The sequence below is a fragment of the Parasteatoda tepidariorum genome, chromosome 1 (assembly GCF_982258835.1).
Source record: "Parasteatoda tepidariorum strain Cologne lab strain chromosome 1, Ptep-v5.0, whole genome shotgun sequence".
Taxonomy (NCBI): Eukaryota; Metazoa; Arthropoda; class Arachnida; order Araneae; family Theridiidae; genus Parasteatoda; species Parasteatoda tepidariorum.
This window is the reverse complement of record NC_141755.1, coordinates 23141267-23161735: the sequence shown is the minus strand read 5'-3', so window position 1 is coordinate 23161735 and position 20469 is coordinate 23141267. Positions and strand designations below refer to the sequence as shown.

Below are 20469 nucleotides of genomic sequence, written 5' to 3'. Positions count from 1 at the left end.
GAGAATCTGAGGAAGAGGCTAGTAATTACGCATTCGTTAAAAAATTATTGCTAAAACGTTTTAAGTTAAGTCCAGAAAAATTTCGTCAAAAGTTTGTTAGTCACGTTAAAGATTCAAAAAGTACATGGTCAGATTATGTTTTCGAAATACGTAACTTTTTTAATGAATGGTTGTCAGGGTTAAAAGTAAATGATTTAGATTCGTTAAAAGAACTAATAATAACGGACCAATTGAAAAAACGCGTCCCAGGTCTAATGCGAGAGCATTTTATTGATTCATGGCCTAATTACGTAAACGCGAGCGAGTTAGCCAATAAATTAGACGAATACGATAGTGTGCGTTCCGGATTAAAAATAAACAGTGAAAAAAGTACTAAATCTGTAGGTCAATACGATGATTACAAAAATTATTCGCGAGTATCAAACTTCCCCAACTCAAATAGATACGATAATAAATTTGAAAACAGAAATGCGATGAGCCATAAATCTTTTGAAAAGGAGAGTTCGTCTAAATATGATAGTAATAAATCGTTTAATTCTAAAATTCGTAATGAACCAAAGTGTTTTGCTTGTAATAATTTTGGGCATATCTCAAAAGATTGTCCGTATCCCTGTAATTTATGCGGATTAAAAGGGCATAGCAGAAAGAACTGTTTTAATAAGAATAAAAAGGAAGTTAATTTAAGTGCGAGTGACCCTGAATATTTCGCCTGCGCCGATAAATATTTGAGGAGTGCTTCAATTAATAAACACATCGTCAGCTGTATTCTTGACACCGGCGCCTCTTCTTGTTTATTGAAAGAATCTGCGGCTAAGCATGTGGGAGTGTGGGAGCGAATAACGCCGTGTAAAAAGGATCTTTATGGTTTCGGAAACAAAACAAACCCTGCTTCGCAGAGTATGGGAGCAGTGATATTAGATATTAAAATTGAGGATGTATTGGGAAAAGATATTTCTGTTTTGATCGTCCCGGATGCAGCACAAAACGTTGACTTAATTATCGGGAGAACTTTTCTAGATTTACCATATATCGCGTATGCTAGAGTCGGCGATACCTTGCATATCGGTTATGAAAAAGATTACCCTTTCATTAAATTAAATTGTATCGAAGAAATGCCTTGTGTTAAGTTGAAAACGCAAGAAACTACGAAAATAATAAACAACAGCGTGAATTTTGTAATGGCAAAAACTGAACAAGTAAATAATGGGTTAATTTTGATTCAAGGAAATGAAAGTAATTTTGATTCTTTACTAGAAGTAAAGGAGGGTGAGACGATTGTACCAATCATTAATATCGGAAATAAAGAAATAACATTAAAGAAAAATCAAAACATTGGTAAGGCGGATTTAGTGAACGAGGTGCTAAATGTAAGTAATTTTAATTCACTTGAGGATAATTCATCATTAGAATATTTTAGTGTTAATCCAGTAAATGTAGAACAAAAACCCATAACTTTAGATGAAATAAAATTTAATGAAAACTTAACGGAACAGCAACGACAGGATATCGTTAAGCTTTTGAATAAATTTAGAGACTGTTTCGCATTAAACATTTCGGAGTTAGGTTGTACAAATTTAATAAAAATGGATATTAAGGAAATTGAGGGATCAAAACCCGTATGCATGAAACCATATAAAACGAATGCAATCGAAAGAAAAGCAATTAAAGAAATCGTAAATGAATGGAAAGAAAATGGTATTGTAACAGAAACGCGTTCACCATATTCGAGTCCTGTACTTTTAGTGCGTAAGAAGACAGGTGAAAATCGGTTAGTTATTGATTACAGAAAATTAAATAATCAAACGATAAAAGATAAATTTCCCCTTCCGAAAATCGATGACTTATTGGAACAACTACACGATTGTAGTCTGTTTTCAATTTTAGATTTGGCTCACGGTTATTTACAGCTTCAATTAACCGAAGAAGCGAAATTAAAAACCGCGTTTATCACTCCAGATGAAACCGGACAATTTGAAAGAATGATATTTGGTCTTACCAATGCTCCAGCAGAATTCCAACGTTTAATGTATCGCGTGTTAGGATGTTTATGTAACAAGGATGTTTTATGTTATCTTGACGACATTCTTGTTCATGCTAAAACGTGGGAAGAAATGCTAAATAAATTAATTAAGGTATTTGAGGCATTACGGGAAGCAAATTTGACTTTAAAATTATCCAAGTGTGAGTTCGCAAAAAATGAAGTTGAATTTCTGGGATTTATTGTCAATAAGGATGGGATAAAACCGGGCTCCAGAAAGGTTGAGGTAATTTCCAAGTTTCCCGAACCTAAAAATGTGCATGAGGTTAGACGTTTTCTTGGTTTAACAAGCTTTTTTAGAAGGTTTATTCAGAATTACGCCATAAAAGCTAAACCCTTAACCGAATTAACTAAAAAGAATGAAGAATTTAAGTGGGACGAAATTAAAAAGAAATCTTTCAAAATATTGAAAAATGAACTGGCACGACAACCAATTTTGGCACTTTACAATCCCGAAGCTAAAACCGAAGTTCATACTGATGCAAGTGCAGACGGCATCGCAGGAATGTTACTTCAGTTGGGAAGCGATGATAAGTGGCACCTAGTTTACTGTGTCAGCAAGAAGACTACTGAACCTGAAAGGAATTACCATTCAAGTAAATTGGAGTTGATGGCCATAGTTTGGACACTAGAAAGACTCAGACAGTTTTTATTAGGTATCAATTTTACAGTTGTGACAGATTGTCAAGCATTAGTCTACATGAATGCCAAAAAGTCAAGTAATCCCCAAATCGCACGATGGAGTATTCTAGTACAAGAGTACAATTTTGAAGTTCGCCACAAACCAGGCATTAAAATGACCCACGTAGATGCTTTGAGCAGAGCTCCTGTCTCAGACCCAGAAGACACCATGACAAGCCTTATCGAGAAAAAATTTGAAGTATGTCTAACACTGAGCGAAGATGAGCAAATTTTAATTATCCAACATACTGACAAGGAGTTAAAGACATTAATAGACATTTTTAAGAAAGATGAAGGAGAAAGATCTGCAGAAGAAAGACAGAAAATAAGTAATTATGTTTTCAAGAGAAATCGATTATACCGAAGAATACTGGAAAAAGGAAAGGAAAAACTACTCTACGTGATCCCAAAAAGTATGAGAAAAAGTACCGCTGTTAAATTTCATGATTTGATGGGACATTTTTCTCTTGACAGGACTGTCAACAAAATCAAAGAACTTTATTGGTTTCCCTACATGAAGCGTTATTTAAGGAAACACATATCCATGTGTTTTGAATGTCTAGTGAATAAAATTCCCGGGGGAAAGCAACAGGGACATTTACATCCAATTAAGCCAGGAAAAAGACCATTTTCAATTATACACATGGACCATTTAGGCCCATTTGTGAAGAGTTCTAGAGGAAATAAGGATTTGCTCGTTATCATAGATAATTTTACAAGATTTACCAGACTCTTTCCAGTGAAAAACACATCTTCTCAACACGTTTTAAAAGCTCTTGAGAATTTCGTTCAGGATTTTGGACTGCCTGATCGGATTATTAGTGACAGAGGTTCATGCTATACGTCACATCAGTTTGAACAATACTGTCTCGACAATGGAATAAATCACACATTGAATTCTACCCAACATCCCAAGGGTAATGGAATGGTAGAACGGGCTAATAGAACAATTCTATCCACAATAACAACATCGATGAGTGATCCACGTCATAAAGATTGGGATTTACGAATCAAAGAAACTGAAAGAAATTTAAACAACACCGTCAATAAAACTACTGACAAAACACCTTTTGAAATCTTGCATGGATATTCTCCAAGATTCACTGATGGTATCCTTCGAAAACTTGCCGACGAGAGTGCAGACAAATGGACTGATCCCAAGGAACTTCAAGAAGAAGCAACCAGTGTGATTGAAAAGAAACAACGTAAAATGAAGGACTACTACGATAAGAAAAAGTGTCGAACCATGATTTTTGAACCGGGAGAAATAGTGGTTGTCCGACGTCCAGCAAAAGCAACGGGAGAACCAACAAAGACTCAGCCAAAGTACAGAGGTCCTCTACTTGTGACTGAAGTCCTCCCCAACGATACGTACAGAGTGACCCAATTGGAAGAAAAAGTGGGAAATAGGTACTATGCAACAACGTCCCACGTGAGTCAACTTAAGGCATGGAGACCACCGTTACACGATGATGATGATGAGGTCTCAGGTAACATATAAATTGGAAACAGGTAATATGAACTTTTTTTTTACTTCTAAGAAAAGAAATAACTTTAGTATTGAACATTTGAAACTTTTCATTTTGGAACAATTGAAAACAAAAAAAAAACAGAACTATTAAGCAAGTCAAAAAAGAACTGTAATAGAACTTTAAAATTTTTATTCATTCATATTTCAAAAAAAAATAAATGTGTATTAATTATGAAAAAAAAAATGTTAATTGTTTAAATCTATTATGTAATAATCGATGTATGTATCTTTTGTTAAGTAAGTGTCAATTGAGGGCAATTGTATCATCAGGATGCCCGAATATTATAATCTTCCCCTTAACGTCCGGCAGGTGGCGCAGCGTCGCAACTGTTGTGTCTGTTTTGTTTTTGCAAATGTAAGAGAGCGTAGAGGTGCGCGCAAATGAGCCTGTGCAATTATGATATCTGTAAATATTTTTGTAAATAAATAATTAATATAATCAAACTCTTACTTCCTCCCCCCCAAACGAGCTACTTGACACATGAACAAATGAAATGGGATTACAACACCTCTAAGATTTTCTTAACCACCACCCTTTATATGTAATTTTTGAATCTTATTGAAAAGCAAGTAGAATTTGAGTACACTTTATGGGTCGCAATTAATATGTATGAGAGGAAAAAACAAGAATGCATATATATATATTCAGATATAGATAAGATATTCAGATATAGATATTCAGATATAGATATAAAACAAGATATAGATATATTCATTCATTCATTTTTATTCACTTATATTCATTAAGAATAGGGTCCTATATACTTATTGATATGTTTATATTTTATTTTTAGAGTTCTCCTATGTTACATGGGTTTGTTAGTTCTTTCAGCAACAGCTTGTGAGTGGGTTTTAGCAAGGAATGATATAAAAAATAGCAGTAAGTATTTTCAACAAACCCCTTTCCTTAAAACATTTAGAGAAAGATTACAGCATGAAAAATCGGAAAAAGGTGCGGAACATCACTAATAACTTAAGATTTAATTTATTAACTGCTTTTTCCTAGTACGGTGATACAAGCAGAATTTTATCGCACCAACTAGGCTCACCTAATGTATCCTGTAAGTTCCTTTCAGATGGGTACATATTCTAGCTGAGGAGGTTAATCTCGCAATCTCAAGACAGACAAAGCGGGATTTCGAGTCCCAGCTTGACACCATAATATTTCCTCCTTTCCTTTCAGCACATGAAAAGTTTCCAGTGTGTCACTCCCCAAATTGTGACTCTGGACTATCAGAGTATGATGCTCTCATTCATGAACAGATGGCAGCAACGTAAAGTTACTTTACGGAAAAAAGCCTAGTATTTCCCATCTATTACGATAGGTAAAACAACCAGATAGACTAATTAAACCACATGCCACGTGTTAATAATATTTCTCCTTATTAATTATAATTTCCAAAGCTCAATAGATGGCGCTCTGCGCAGTAATGTAAAATCATTAGTTTCTAATCAGTTTCCTCCACGACACTGTACCATTATCATCATCCTTTTTGTTATTAAATATATATTATGTTAAAAGGCGTTTGTTATGATTGAAACCCCGAGATCTGATCCGCATTTAATATTGGCGCACCAACCTGGAGCTAAGAATTTGATTAAAGGTGAGTGCACTTGATTTAAATAATGGATTCATACGATGATTTGAAAAATAAAATAAAAACAATTCGCTCTTTAACAACTCGATTAATAACAAAGATTGAAAATTTGATGAATGATGATAATGTTGAAACTAAAGAAAAGATCGAAGAATTAATAGATTATAAGGAACAGTTAATTGATAAAAATAAAAGTTTAAAAGCAATAAATAATCGAATTGAACCACTAATTGAAAGTGAGGAAATAGAAAATGAAATTACTGGAATTGAAGAATATTCTGAAAAAATAATAAATCTGTGTTAATAATATTTCTTTTCTTATCATTTTTTTTGTCAATCATGCAGTCAATACCGGATAACTTGACTGACGGTAAACTTATTAATCGTCTTCCAAGTAGCATGTGGGATAGCGTTAGAGGAAAAGTATCTGGAGAGTCTGTAGTCACGTAAGTAATAGGCCTCGAGTTAATCACAGCTTCTATTTCACATAGAACTGTTTCGAGTTCTTCACTAGTCAAAGATGTTTTCCTCAGTAATTTTCGAAGAATGATTTTCATTGAACGAACCATTCGCTCGTAGAATCCACCCCACCAGGGTGCTCTTTCAACGATGAATTTCCACCTTATTCCCCTTGAGGAATAAAACTCACTCACTTCAGAACTGCTCAAAATAGTCCACATTTTTTTCAATTCCAGGAATGCTACGCCTGCGCCATTTGCGACAAACTGAGACAAAACGACATAACTGCGCCATTTTGCGACATTCAGCTCAGTTTCTGCCAAAGCTGCGCCATTCTGAGACAAAACGTCCAAAATTTGGCAAACCTGAATTCAGTTTCAAATATTAATCCGCATTGCCGTGAGTCATTGGAGATCATTTTGCCGTTCACCTCTCCAAGGGATGAAAGACTTCCACGAAAAAGCGGAAATCCGCTTTTTTCTCCCAATTTTTAAAATTTTCGACCATGTTCCAAAAACTAAAATTTTTAGGGAGTCCAATTAGAGAAACCCAAGCCGCCGGAACGATAGTCGGATTCCCGCGACTTCCGCTATAGAGTGGAAAGGAGTCTAAGTGTTTCGTTTCGACCACCGATATATGATTTTTTTTTTTCGTTTGGCTGATTTTCGGAATTTTAAATATTAGGAATTGCGCTGGAATATGCTAAAATCGCGATTTTTAATCAGACGATTTTAATATCAATCATCGATTTTCGTATTTAACTTATTTAAAACTTATGTGTTGCGACTTTTTTTACGCTGTTTAAAAATCGTACTAGCAATTCCTATTCACTCAATTTAAAAATTCAATATCGCGATCTGTATTCCCGCGAGTTTAAAATCCAACGTCGCGATTCGTATTCACGCATTTTTAAATCCAATATTGCGATTCGTTATCACGCAGTTGTAATATCAGATCTCGTTTTTCGTATTTGTACGCTATTTAAAAATTACTCATTACGATTCGTATTCACGTGATCTAAAAATTATTCATCTTGATTCTTATTTGCGCAATTTAAAAATTCAATATCGCTATTTGTATTTTCGCGTTTTTAAAATCCAACAGCGCTATTCTTATTCACGTGATTTTAAAATTCAATATCGTGATTCATATTCACGCGATTTTGAAATCCAATATCGCGATTCATATTCACGCGATTTTAAAATCCAAAATCGCGATTCATATTCACGCTATTTTAAAATCCAATATCGTGATTCATATTCACACGATTTTGTAATTCAATATCGCAATTCATATTCACGCAATTTTAAAATCCAGTTTCACGATTCTAGAAAGAAGTAGAATTAAGTTTTTTCTTGAATTAGTTACTGTAAAGATGTGATATATTTTTCTACAGTTGTTGCATTTAAACAATTACTAAGTGCATTCATAATCACATTTTATGATTGTATATTTAGCTATACAAATTAAAAGAACATAGTCAACTAACTAATCTTGTGAATGCAAGAAAGTACAATCTACTAGTCAATGCCAATAAACTAAAAAGTTTACTTTTATACTTAATAAAGGATGCAAGTCATTTTAGAAAGAAAATTATATTTTCATGTGTCTTTTTAAATTGTTTATAATAGTTTTTAAATATTTCTGTTTTGATATAAAAATGTATATATGCTAATTTTTGGCTATTAAGTGCTCCCTAAAATTTTCTTGAAAAATTCCTACCTAAAATATTTCAAAATTTCACTGCACCTCCTGAATTCTATCAAAGAGTGTTTTTTTTGTGTTAATTGCATTTTCTTAAACTCTCATTATTTAATTACTGAATTTCTCTTTTAATTATTGAAATCTGTAGACCTTTCATTGTAACTGAATAGTTATATATTTTGAGATGAAATTTGAGCTCAAAATGAAATGGGTATTTTCCCTTTTGAATTACTGAAACTAAATAGATATTTCTTTTTAGAAAGTTAACACCATTATATTTTAAAAAATGAGAAAGTTAAAATTTACTTTGTAAAATTCTGGAACAGATACTATTCATTGGCATAAATGATAAATGCAATATATATGAAAACAACAGAGTCCATAAAACAATTTTGTGGACTCTTATAATCAATCATATGCAGGTTTTTTAAAATCCTAGCAATAGTGAATGTATGTATAATTGTAGTACTCCTAGTATGCTATTAATGGTTTTATGGATCCTGAAAATTATCTTTATATTGTTATCAAACTGATTAATAATCATTTTAGCTGAGATAAACTGAGTGAAAAAAATAATTTTAGCTGAGACAAACTGAGCCAAAAAGAGATTTTAACTGAGACGAAATGCAATTTCTGGTGAGACAATTTGATATTTTGCGAGTAGCATCCCTGCAATTCAAACTCTGCTCGCTTGAACGTTTGAGCATTGTCTGAATAAATAACAGAACAAAGTCCTCTTTTGGATATGAATCGACGAAAAGCAAGTAAAAATGCTTCAGTTGTTAAACTGGAAACAATTTCCAGGTGTATCGCTCGTGTAACTGCACAGGTGCATAGCATGATGTAAAACTTACTGTCAGAGTCTTTCACAAATAAGGGTCCAGCAAAATTCAGGCCTGTAACTGAAAATGGAGGTGACTGTTCTATTCTGTCCTTAGGAAGAGGAGCCATGATTTCTCTTCCTGATCGAACATTGAATCTTTTACATAAGACGCATCTTCCAATTATTGACTTAATAAATTGCCGATCTTTCGGAATCCAGAATTTCTCTCGTACCTGTGTTAATGTGTCTGAAATACCAGAGTGTAGGATCTTTTCGTGTGCTTCTTTCACTATCAGTTCTGTAAATTTAGTTTTTGATGGTAATAGTATAGGATGTTTTTCATAATAGTTCAAATTGGAGTGCTGCAGTCTTCCACCCACAAGTAGAATCCCTTTGTCAGAAATGAACGGATTTAAGTCTCTGATTTTTGAGCACTTCTGTAAATGTTGTCCTTCCTTTAAGCAATCTATATCCTTACTGTAGTTCTTTGCTTGTACGTGTCTCAACCAAAGGTTTTCAGCTTCTTCTAATTCTTCTGCAGTTAAAACATTTTTGATTCTCTCTTCTTTCTTCAGTCTCAAATTTGTTATAAATCTTCTAATCCAGGCTGTTATTCGGAAAACCTTCTTAATAGAACTAAATTTGTGGATATCGAAAATTGAATCGTGAACATTATTTTCACTTGCATAATTAACTGCAATAAATTTCGATCTCTTTTCTTCATCTGCATCTGCTCTTCTAAAATTTTCTTCATTTTTCGGCCATTTTTCTTCGCTTAATGTCAACCATGTTGGTCCATTAAAAATAGTTGCACTTGAGAGCAAATCGTTAGCACTGCATCCTCTTGATATGATATCAGCTGGATTATCATTTCCCTTTATGTACTTCCAATTAGAAGGATCTGTTAAAGTTTGGATCTCACTTACTCTGTTTGAAATAAATGTCTTCCACTGATTTGCATTTCCTCCAATCCAACTAAGGGCTATGGTTGAGTCAGAATATAGAATATAGTTGTTATTTATTTGAAACACTTTCCTTAAAGTATCCAATAATCTGGAACCTATAAGAGTGGCCACCAGTTCTAATCTTGGTAGACTCAACTTCTTCAATGGTGCAACGCGTGCCTTTGAAGTAACGAAGCTTACGTAAAAATTTTGATTTCTTTCATATCGAATATATGCAATCGCTCCATACGCCTTCTCACTTGCGTCACAAAATATAATTATCTTATAATTCCCTACTTCGGAACAGCTATCTTCTTCATGAAAATAATATCTTGGTAGTGAAAGTTCCTTTAATACATTTACTTCCTTATACCATTTTTCCCATTTCAGTCTTAAAATATCTCCGAATTCCTCATCCCATTCTAAGCCTTGTTCCCATATTTCTTGAAGAAGAATTTTAATTCTAATCGTGAATGCTGTTATATATCCCATTGGATCAAATAATTTCGATGATATGCGTAATACGATTCTCTTAGCATTTTTCACATTTTCCAAAGAATCAATTAAAGAACTTAAATCTAAATTAAATTCATCCCTTAAAGTATTCCAAATTAATCCTAAAACTTTTAAAGGTATTGTTTCTTCACTAGGATATTTTTCAAATTTTGTGTCTTGCCATTTTTGGCATAACTCCTTAGAATTACTCTTCCACTTCCTAAGATTTATTGATGCTTCCTTTAATATTAATTTAGTGTCCCTGGATAATAGTAGTCCATCTTCAATCGTATTTGTACCAGTAATAAGATCGTCGACATACAAATTTTCATTTAAAACCTTACACGCCAAAGGATGAGATTCTTTATAATTTTTTATATGATACTTTATTGTTCCAGCCAGTAAAAATGTTGATGATTTTACTCCGAAAGTTACGGTTCTATTTCGAAAAACCTCAATTTTCTTGGGAGGGAATTGCTCTGACCAAAGAAATCTAAGATAGTCCTTATCATGTTCATCAATTAACAATTGTAGGAAAGCCTTTTCACAATCAGCAATTATTCCTATCTTAGACTCGCGAAATTTTAATAGTAAAATTAAAAGATTAGGGTTTAGATTGGGACCCGATAATAAGTTATCATTTAGAGAGTAGCAATTTTTTTCTTTAGCCGAAGCATCAAAAACTATCCGTAACTTTGTAGTTTGTTTATCATTTCTAATTACTGGATAGTGAGGTAAGTAATAAACCATATTTGGAACTATTGATTTATCATTAACAGGTTCTATTATTCCTTCCGATAATTGTTCTTTAAAAATACTAGCATAATTATCATGCAAAGAAGGATTTTTATTAAAACGCGATGTTAAACTAATTAACCTTCTTTTAGATAAATTAAAATTGTCAGAAATGTTTACCTCATATTCAAATGGTAATTTAACTACGTATCTGCCATCCTGAAATTTTATATTTTGTTCAAACTGTTTTAAAGTTTCTTGCTCTAAAGGTGTATTCTGAATTTTATCATTTATGCCTAAGCTTTCAATATCCCAAAATTTCCGTAACTGTAAATTTATATCATCACAAGAATTATTTTCACTAGTTAATTCCTCACAATTAAATTTTTCCTTACAATAACACAAATTTTCAATGATAGAGTCATTTTTTTATATCTGAATGAGTAATCCCAGTTACGCTTCCGCCGAGTAATGTTTCGACATAAAACAAATCTTTAGTCAACTCCTTTATGTACCCAGTGTGGAGTTTCCAATAATAACCTGCTCCAATTAATATATCAATGGAATTTATTCCTTTCGAAAGACATAAATCAGTAAGCGCAAAATCCTCAAGCAGCAACTTTATTTTATTATTATGCGGTGGGAAAGAAGCACGTGTTATGGTACTTGAAACCAATAATTCGAACTCTGACCTTCGAGTAGAATATTTTTTATTGCTTATACTCGCCTTTACTATATCAAATGTTTTTTCTTGCGGTTCACGGCTTCCAAAAGTATAAACTAATAAATTTTCCTTTCTATTTATCGGGAGATTAAGCCTTTGAGCTAATTCTCTAGTAATGAATGACCTCATTGATGCGGAATCAAATAAAATATTTATCTCCTGCGTTTTGTCTGCTGAATGCAATTCCGCAACACATGTTTGTAAAATCACTGATTGAAATTCCCCCTTTTGTCCCTCTTCGACATGAGAAATGCTGGCTACGACTGTATTTTTCTCTGCGGTTTCTTGCGAACTTTCGTTTTGAGTTTTCGGAATTCCAAAACAAATTATTTCGTGATGAGATTTACTATTACATTTCTTACAAGGACTAATTTTACTCCTACATTGTGAACTTAAATGTGATTTTCGGAAACATTTAAAGCAACGACCTTCTCGCATTAATCTATCTCTTTTTTCAGAAACCGACATTTTTTCACAAATAAATGAATCATGTTCTGATTTACAAAATACACAATTAAATTTTACATTAGTAGCCAATGCTAAAGCTGTGGGAATATTCGATCTGAACTGTTTTTTGTTATTTATTACTTCCCTGGGATTATAATAGTTATAGTGTTTATTTTTCTTAACATTATCATGGAATAATGTAGATGATTCGCGAACTTGAATTTCTTCCTTAATAAATTGAATTAATTCCGAAACATTAAATTCTGATTTTGATTTTCGTTTGCGGTTGTATTCTAAAGTTAAATCTTCTGGTATTAGTTTTAATAATATAGGGCATAATAAGTGTCCATATGTTCCAGAGACTACATTTAAGCTTTCTAAAGATCTAATGTTTACTTCTAAATTATCATATAAATTCCGTAATGCTCTAATATCACTAGAATTTTTTACGGGATCAAGATTTAATAGACGATTCATATGACTATTAATCACTAAATCTTCACGCCCAAATCTATCTTTTAACAATTCTATACTTTTCATATAATTTTCTTTAGCCAAAGCAAACCCTTTAATAGCATTTAATGCAATTCCACCCAGTAAGCTTTTTAAATAAGTAAATTTTTGTACCTCAGTTAAACTTTCGTTTTCATGGATCGCGATTTCAAATTGATTCCAAAATTCAAGCCATAATGTTGTTTCTCCGTAAAATTTGTTTATGCTTAGTTTTGGGAGTTTAACTGCATTACTTATTTCTGGAACAAATTTAGATTGTGCGCTGTTAAATGATTCTTCTCCTCCTCTACTTTCTTTATTGCTTTCTTTCAAAAATCGTGCGATTCGAGATTGCCACTTTATTATTTTTTCCGAATAATTGGTACCTAACATTTGAGAAAAATAACTTTGATTAATATATGAAATGACTAAATTGTTATGAACTAAGAGTTCATCGGGGGGAAGTGTGTTAATAATATTTCTCCTTATTAATTATAATTTCTAAAGCTCAATAGATGGCGCTCTGCGCAGTAATGTAAAATCATTAGTTTCTAATCAGTTTCCTCCACGACACTGTACCATTATCATCATCCTTTTTGTTATTAAATATATATTATGTTAAAAGTCGTTTGTTATGATTGAAACCCCGAGATCTGAGATCATATCACCGTATTTAACACCACGGCTCATTTGATAAAACACAACTCATTCAAAAACCTAACTCTAATGGCTTTTACCTAATGAAAAGCTTCTCTCTCATGTCCAGTTAAATTTCTTCTTTTTTTACGGTTTTGAAACTATGCTAGTAGTAAATGGTTAAAACACCGTATAATTTTGCGTTTATGATTTTTTGACTATACTAGCTGCAAATGATTTCAAAACGGTGAAGTTAACAAAAATGTTCCTTACCGTAAATTTTATGGTTAACTGAATGGACAGACTGCTGGTGACCGTCATTTTACCGTAATTTCAGAGTGAAAATTCTAACAGTGCACAATATTCCATACTCTCAAATGTTCTTTTAATACCAGTGCTTTTTTAATGTCTTTTCAGATAGTTGGATGAGAATATTTCTGTGCTTCTCCTTGACAACTAATGCCAAACATTTATTTAGCACTAAAACTTCAAATCAAAGTTTAAAATGCCTTCATGGTATAAAGTTTCTTAGCATCACTTTGGTTGTGATGGTCCATAGCTACATGTATCCTTATTTTCTACTCCATGCTTACCGTAAGTAAACATCGAAAGAAGTCCTTTTTATGAATTATTACTTTGAGCGTAGAAAGTAATTAGTCAGTTTTGATTCCAGAAAGACTCTTTGATATCAATGAAAAGATGAAGGAGCCGATGAACTATATGATAATGAATACTCATGTTGTAGTGGACACATTTTACTGCATTACGTAGGTACAATTTTATTGTCTACTTATTTAAGAAATATTTATTTAAAAATTTCAAAGATAAGTTTTTTAATTAAGCCTAATCAAAACTTGAACACTGTAAGAAATTTCTCAGAAAATTGCTTAAACAACAATTTATTTAATTGTTATTTTATAAAATTCAAACAAAACAGTCAAACAACCTTAACTAAGATGGTATTCAAGCTGCTAACTGTAAGATAAATCGTTTATTAACTGATTCCCCCTACTACGGTTAATAAACCAGAATTTTATCATACCAACTAGGCCTTCTTAATAATGAAGTCACTTCCTTGGATACATATTATTGCCTAGAAGGCTAAACTATCAATCTATTGTGACCGACAGAACAGGGGTTCAAGTCCCAACGTTGACATCCTAATATTTCCTCCATTTGTAGCTCTGGACTATTAAAATCCAATATTCTCGCATAGATGGCATCACCATAAAGCTGCTTAACACAAAAAATTCTAGTATTTACCATCTCTTTCGATTAATGGAACAACCAGATAAACTAATTAAACTGTATTCCTTGGTTCATTTGATAAAACACAACTCCACCACAACCTAAATCCAGTGCCCATTACCTAACGAAAAACGTAGCTCCAATTTCCAGCTAATTTTTTACGGTTTAAAATCTACGCTATTTGTGAATAGCTAAAAAGTAGTCTAGTTTTGTATTGATGTTTTTTTAACCATACTATTTGTAAATGGTTTGAAAATCATAAAGGTAAAAAATGTCCTTCACCGTAAACTTTACGGTTAACTGATTAGACAGACTGCTGCTTGTTATTTTAGCGTAATTTTAGAATGAAAATGGTTGAAGCGTAATTAAATTTTATTTAGTTAAAAACTGAAACCAATTCTCCATTTTACCACAGCTCTGAAAATTTCAGAGCATGATATACTTTAACATCGTTCAACTTTGCTGCAATCATTGCACAGAACCAAATTTTACCATTATATCGTGCAAATCAATATTAGTTTAGCATTTGCTCAACATTACGGTTCAACTAAAACGAAAGCATGATTCAATTTATCACCTGACTAAGATTTCAAATAAAAAAGAAATTGTATCATATTAGGATTCAAGATATACAAATATTATGATATGAAATTTGATATACTTTTCTAAGAGAGTACCATGTTGGCTCAAAAGATAGGTAAAAAAAGTAATAATGTTTAATACTAGCTATTTTCTGAAATTTAAATGCTTTAAAAATGTGATTCTTGATATTTTCGGATAGAATATAACTTTTTTAAGAAAATGTAAAATAATTTAATTTTTATTTTATAAACAAATGCCTCAACTTCTCATAATATATATATTTATAGAGGACTCCTTGTGTGCTACATAACACTGAAGACTATAAAGATGGATTATAAAAAACTGAACATATTATACTTCATTTTTTACAGATTATGGAGGTAAGATTAGTTGCAAACATTTTGTTCAAAACACTAAAAACATTAATAGATGATCGCCATCATGATGATCGTCATGATATGATATGATATTTAATGGAAACATACAATCGAATTAAAAAATACTGTTAATAATTTGTAATAATTTGATATAATTATTTAAAATAATTTAGATAATGATAAAAAAATTTTATATAATTATAAAAAAAAGATTTATAAGATATTCAATTTATTTTTTTAGCAAATTAAGAATATATAAAATATAAATCATTGCTATAGCTAGCATTTATTATTATTTTTCGTTCTATAGCTGTAAATAACCACAATACTAAAGAAAAACTGTTAAATTTCGTGAAAAGCTGGTATGCCAGAATAAAACCTTTTATTTCACAGAAAAATAATATTATTCAAAAACCGCACCTGTTTTTTTTGACAGATAAATACAGTTATTTTATCAAAGAAGAACTCTGCTATTTTAAATATAACAGCGTTATGCCCCGAAAGTCATATGATTCACATGCCCAGTCAATGCTGGATACGAACCCTGTTCACCTCACTGGGGAAGAGCGCGCTCTGTCCCCTGAGCCACTGCAGCTCTAGTGTTCGATTATGAAGAAAATTCTTTAACTTTCTTTATCTTAAAAGTCTTACCTATTAAAACCATATTTGAGTGTAAAAACGTTTTAAACAGCAGTGGTCCACCCTTATAAAAATGTCTGGAAATATAACTTAGCAAAAAATTATACCTAAAGATCATAGTACGATTATAATCGGGTAGAATATCAGATCAACAATGATGAAATCGAATCACGTTTTTATTTATATGATGTTTGAAACCATAAAATAATATCTGAAAAGAAGGAGAAAAATAATCGTAAAATGATTTTATAAAAAAAGATAAAATTATCTTACGGTGAGTAGAATTGCATAGCAAAAGTTTTACCTTGAATCGGTAGTTTCGTTTATGATTCGGCTGAAAAGCAGAGGGAAAGTGTTTTATTAAAAAAAACGCTTTAAATCGTCAAATATAATGAAAAAGTTGCCAAAAAAAGGAAAGGAATATTTTTAAAGCGTGTGGTTGACGATCACAAACAGAAAAAATTTGCACTTATCTTAAAAAATTTTTTTTTCCTGTAAAAAAATTCTATTTTTCTGCAGAAGACACAGCTATTTTTTACAGTCCAAATATACAAAAATGTACAAATTTTGCATACTTGCTATTTCATATTTGCATTTTTTGAATAATTTTGTCGTAGTATTGAATTTTGAGAATAAATGAGACTTAATGTTTTTTTTTTTTTTTCAGATTAGCTCCTGTATATTATTTTGTTTTACTGGTGACCCAGCCAGTATCCCTGATGGGTTCTGGTCCGTATTTCAAAGATGCTATGAATTTTAGCGTCAACAACTGCGCTAATTATTGGTGGCGGAATGTCTTATTTATTAACAACTTTTTCAGTTATAATGAAATCGTAAGTATCATTAAAAATCCTACTCAAAGCTTTCTGTTATGCATAACAAATGCGACTACTAATTTTCAGGGCTGATATATTATGTACCTCTGAAAATATTATGTAAGTAACGAGTTCATTTGATATGCTTCGAAATAACAGAATTTAGATAGTAATGCATTTCTGCATTCGGCTGTAAAATTTTCCGAAGCAACTCTTCTCGAAATGCTCTTCTATTCTGAGGTTCTTGATGACTTCAATATCCTTCAACAATCTTTCCTGATAACCTGTAGTTTTGGAAACACAAATTGTCTGCAGAATATTCGTCCGAAGAGTATGGTAAATAACATCCGAAACCAAAAACATTGCTAAAGGAACAAGGTTTAAAGATGTAGAAGTTATTAAGGCTGCTTTCCGATGTCTGCCACAGCATGACCTTTTCTTTTAGCAAATAATATGCTAATTACATAAGTATTGTGAGTTTTTAATAGTTGTTCACACTTGTTAGTTCACTTTTATCTATCTTTAGCAAGCGTTACCTTTGCTCATCATTTAAATGACGCAAATGAAGAAAATGTAGATATATTGTGAAAAAAGGCCACAGTTTTCTGAAGAAATATCTGTGATCCAGTTTGTTGACATTTGAAGAGTTACTTCAACGCTTTATTATCTGTAGAGTTCATAAAAGTTTTCCAAAGTTGAGAATTATTTTTTTATTTTAATGGTGTCCAACTAGGAGAAAAAGTCTCACCAAATGAGGCATTTTTAAAAAATTTAATAACATCAAATCACTTCATCTATTCGTCTCTTGGGTCTCTCTCGCACCTCAACTCATGGCAACTGTGCACTACTTCACCCTGATTCGACTAACAAATCGCATGAGTATGAAATAACGTCAGAGCTCAAACTGAGCATAGTGTTTGGAGCACAATGATAATTTACAGGCATTGGCAATACATTTTGATAGAAAAATCTACGGGCAGATGGTATTTTTATGACAAAAAAGCTTTAAAGACACGGTCATTGACTGAAGCACTTTTTGCCGGTCACTGACGGTAATTTGGGTTTGGCATTTTGTTAGAGTGTAGCAGCTAAATCATATTTTATTAATTATTATGCCTTCTCATTTGAAACAAAACATACTTTTATGATCCATGTGTTACTTTATTTAAATTAACTAGTATTATATAATTAATTAGCATTATTTTTCCTATTACACGTGCCTTCGAAGCAATAAAATGAAAGAAATCTGATAATAAGAATTCATTTTTACAATATATTTCGATATACAAAATATGTAAAGATTTCTTAGCTGATTCATTCCAAACATTTAGTGAATAAACTTTTTCATGTAATTTTAGTGTATGGTGCACACTTGGTACGTGTCAATTGAATTTCAACTTTATCTCTCGACATTATTGGTTCTGATTCCACTTACGAGGTTCGTAATTTTTTGTAAAATTTAGTCCTTTCCAAAAAACTCTTAATATTCTTCAACCCATTTCGCGAGAAGTACAACATGCACATAAATGTTTTTATTACGGTTTCAATAACTCGTGAGTGTGTATGAGGGATTCTTGCAATAGAAATTTTGATCGCTATTTTAACTAGCAATATCCTTGAATTTTAAATATAAACTCTATGCTGAAAGGGTAAAGCAAGTTTTAATCTTTTTCTAATCGATAAAAGTAATTTATCTCCTCATTATCGTCAAATAAAATTTATCGTCAATCAAAATTCCATAGTAAGCACACTAGTGCATTGACAAATTCAGCTCTTTAAAGCTCAAATTGTAACTACGCCTCTGTGCTTATTTGCGATGTAAAATTTAATTTTATCCAAACAGCAGATAGCAGAATTAATCATCATTCTGCCAAACGGAAATTATCATCAATAAAAATTTCAATCACTTTTTGATCAGCTGAGATGTTGAAATTCGATAGGAACTTGTAAAGCCTGATGCAGTTAAAGTACAATGGTTTTCTGACCGTTATCAATAATCTGACCGATACAGACTTTATCGCCATATCGCGATATCGAAACTTACATACTGTTATGTAGACATATTAGATTTCCGATGTAATTTGTCATGCTGAATCGAATAAAATCCAAAATCAGTGAATATAAATAATAATTTGGTGAATAGTGAACTTTATTTATTATTTAGTGAATATAAATAATAAATAAGGTTGGGAGGATATGAATAGTACTACTTCTGACCTGACTTCTTTAAGCATTTTACGTTCGTGTCTTAGTTTGTGTTCTAACCTGTAAAGTACATATTATTGTGCATTTTTGTACTGAATTAAATGAAACTAAACAAGAGACAATAGAACGAATACATAGTTTGGACGCAGTGAGGCTTTCATTTATGCAAAGAACAATTTAAAAATAGTACTTTATTATGAAGGAAGTACTATTTTTAACTAAGTACTTCATCACTACTTCTGAAATATTAATCCTACTGGCTTGGTTTATTCTATTCAGCATTAAAGGATAATCCCTAATAAATCAATGGAAATAATCCATAATATGTGAATTCATTTTCTTCCCCGTTTTTCCCATCCTACCAAAACCTGAGACGCGCAAGTTAAAGTGAGTTGCAGCTTTTTGCCTCTATGAGGATGGTATTTACCAGTTGGCCACAGGCTAAAAAATGATTTTTAATGTCTGTTTCAAAACCTATTTTTACTGTGCGATACCAAATTTAGCATTTTATCTTCCTCTTGTGAAATAGGGTGGCTCTAAAGCATTAAAGCTAGAAAGATGGAGGAAAATATCTAGAAAACTGAGAAGTATTTCTATTAAAATTGAAAATTTTACATCGAAAAGTAGCAGTTTTTTTAATGTTGTTTTGAAATCATTATAATGGGAGGCAATTTTATTATTATTATCAAATTTAAACGTTGTAGAAATTATCCGAAGTAAAGTACAATTGTCTTCAATTAATAAATAATCATATATATATATATATATATATATATATATATATATATATATATATATATATATATATATATATATATATATATATATATATATATATATATATTTTACTTTGGGTTTGACAAGTATTCAAAATATATACATTAAAGACAGTGACCACGGAAAACCCTGTATAATTATAAACATAAATTTATAGAGCTACTATTATAGTTTTACTTAACTCGTTACGTTTATATTGCAGATCACAAAAAGTTGGAATAACCATAAATATACTGATTGTAGTTGTATCCGTTATCTATACTGGAACAATGACTTATATTTATGATCTGCCAGCGGGGGCCAGTTTAACCAACATTGATAAAGAGTATGTATAATTCTTTTCATTTCTAAAATTATTCTACTTTTTTTAGTGTTTTTAGATTGTGAAAAACTAAACCAGAAGAATTTTATAAAAAATTATTGAAATGTCTTTTAAACAAATTTTCTTCTATTCACATAAATAAATAATTTATTTCCCATCAAGAGCATTAACATTCAACTACCATTTCTGAATCAACT

The 20469-nt window shown here is 31.6% G+C and overlaps 1 protein-coding gene across 1 annotated transcript in view; it reads left to right on the top strand.

The window, feature by feature from the left end:
* LOC107452062 (nose resistant to fluoxetine protein 6) overlaps positions 1-20469 on the top strand; it is a 57997-nt gene that overhangs the window by 29958 nt on the left and 7570 nt on the right. Inside the window, exons 5-11 of the mRNA XM_016068353.4 lie at positions 5045-5130; positions 13725-13901; positions 13981-14074; positions 15425-15517; positions 16821-16986; positions 18327-18406; positions 20153-20275. Of these exons, the coding sequence (XP_015923839.3) occupies positions 5045-5130; positions 13725-13901; positions 13981-14074; positions 15425-15517; positions 16821-16986; positions 18327-18406; positions 20153-20275 (819 nt within the window). The remainder of the gene's footprint in view (positions 1-5044; positions 5131-13724; positions 13902-13980; positions 14075-15424; positions 15518-16820; positions 16987-18326; positions 18407-20152; positions 20276-20469) is intronic.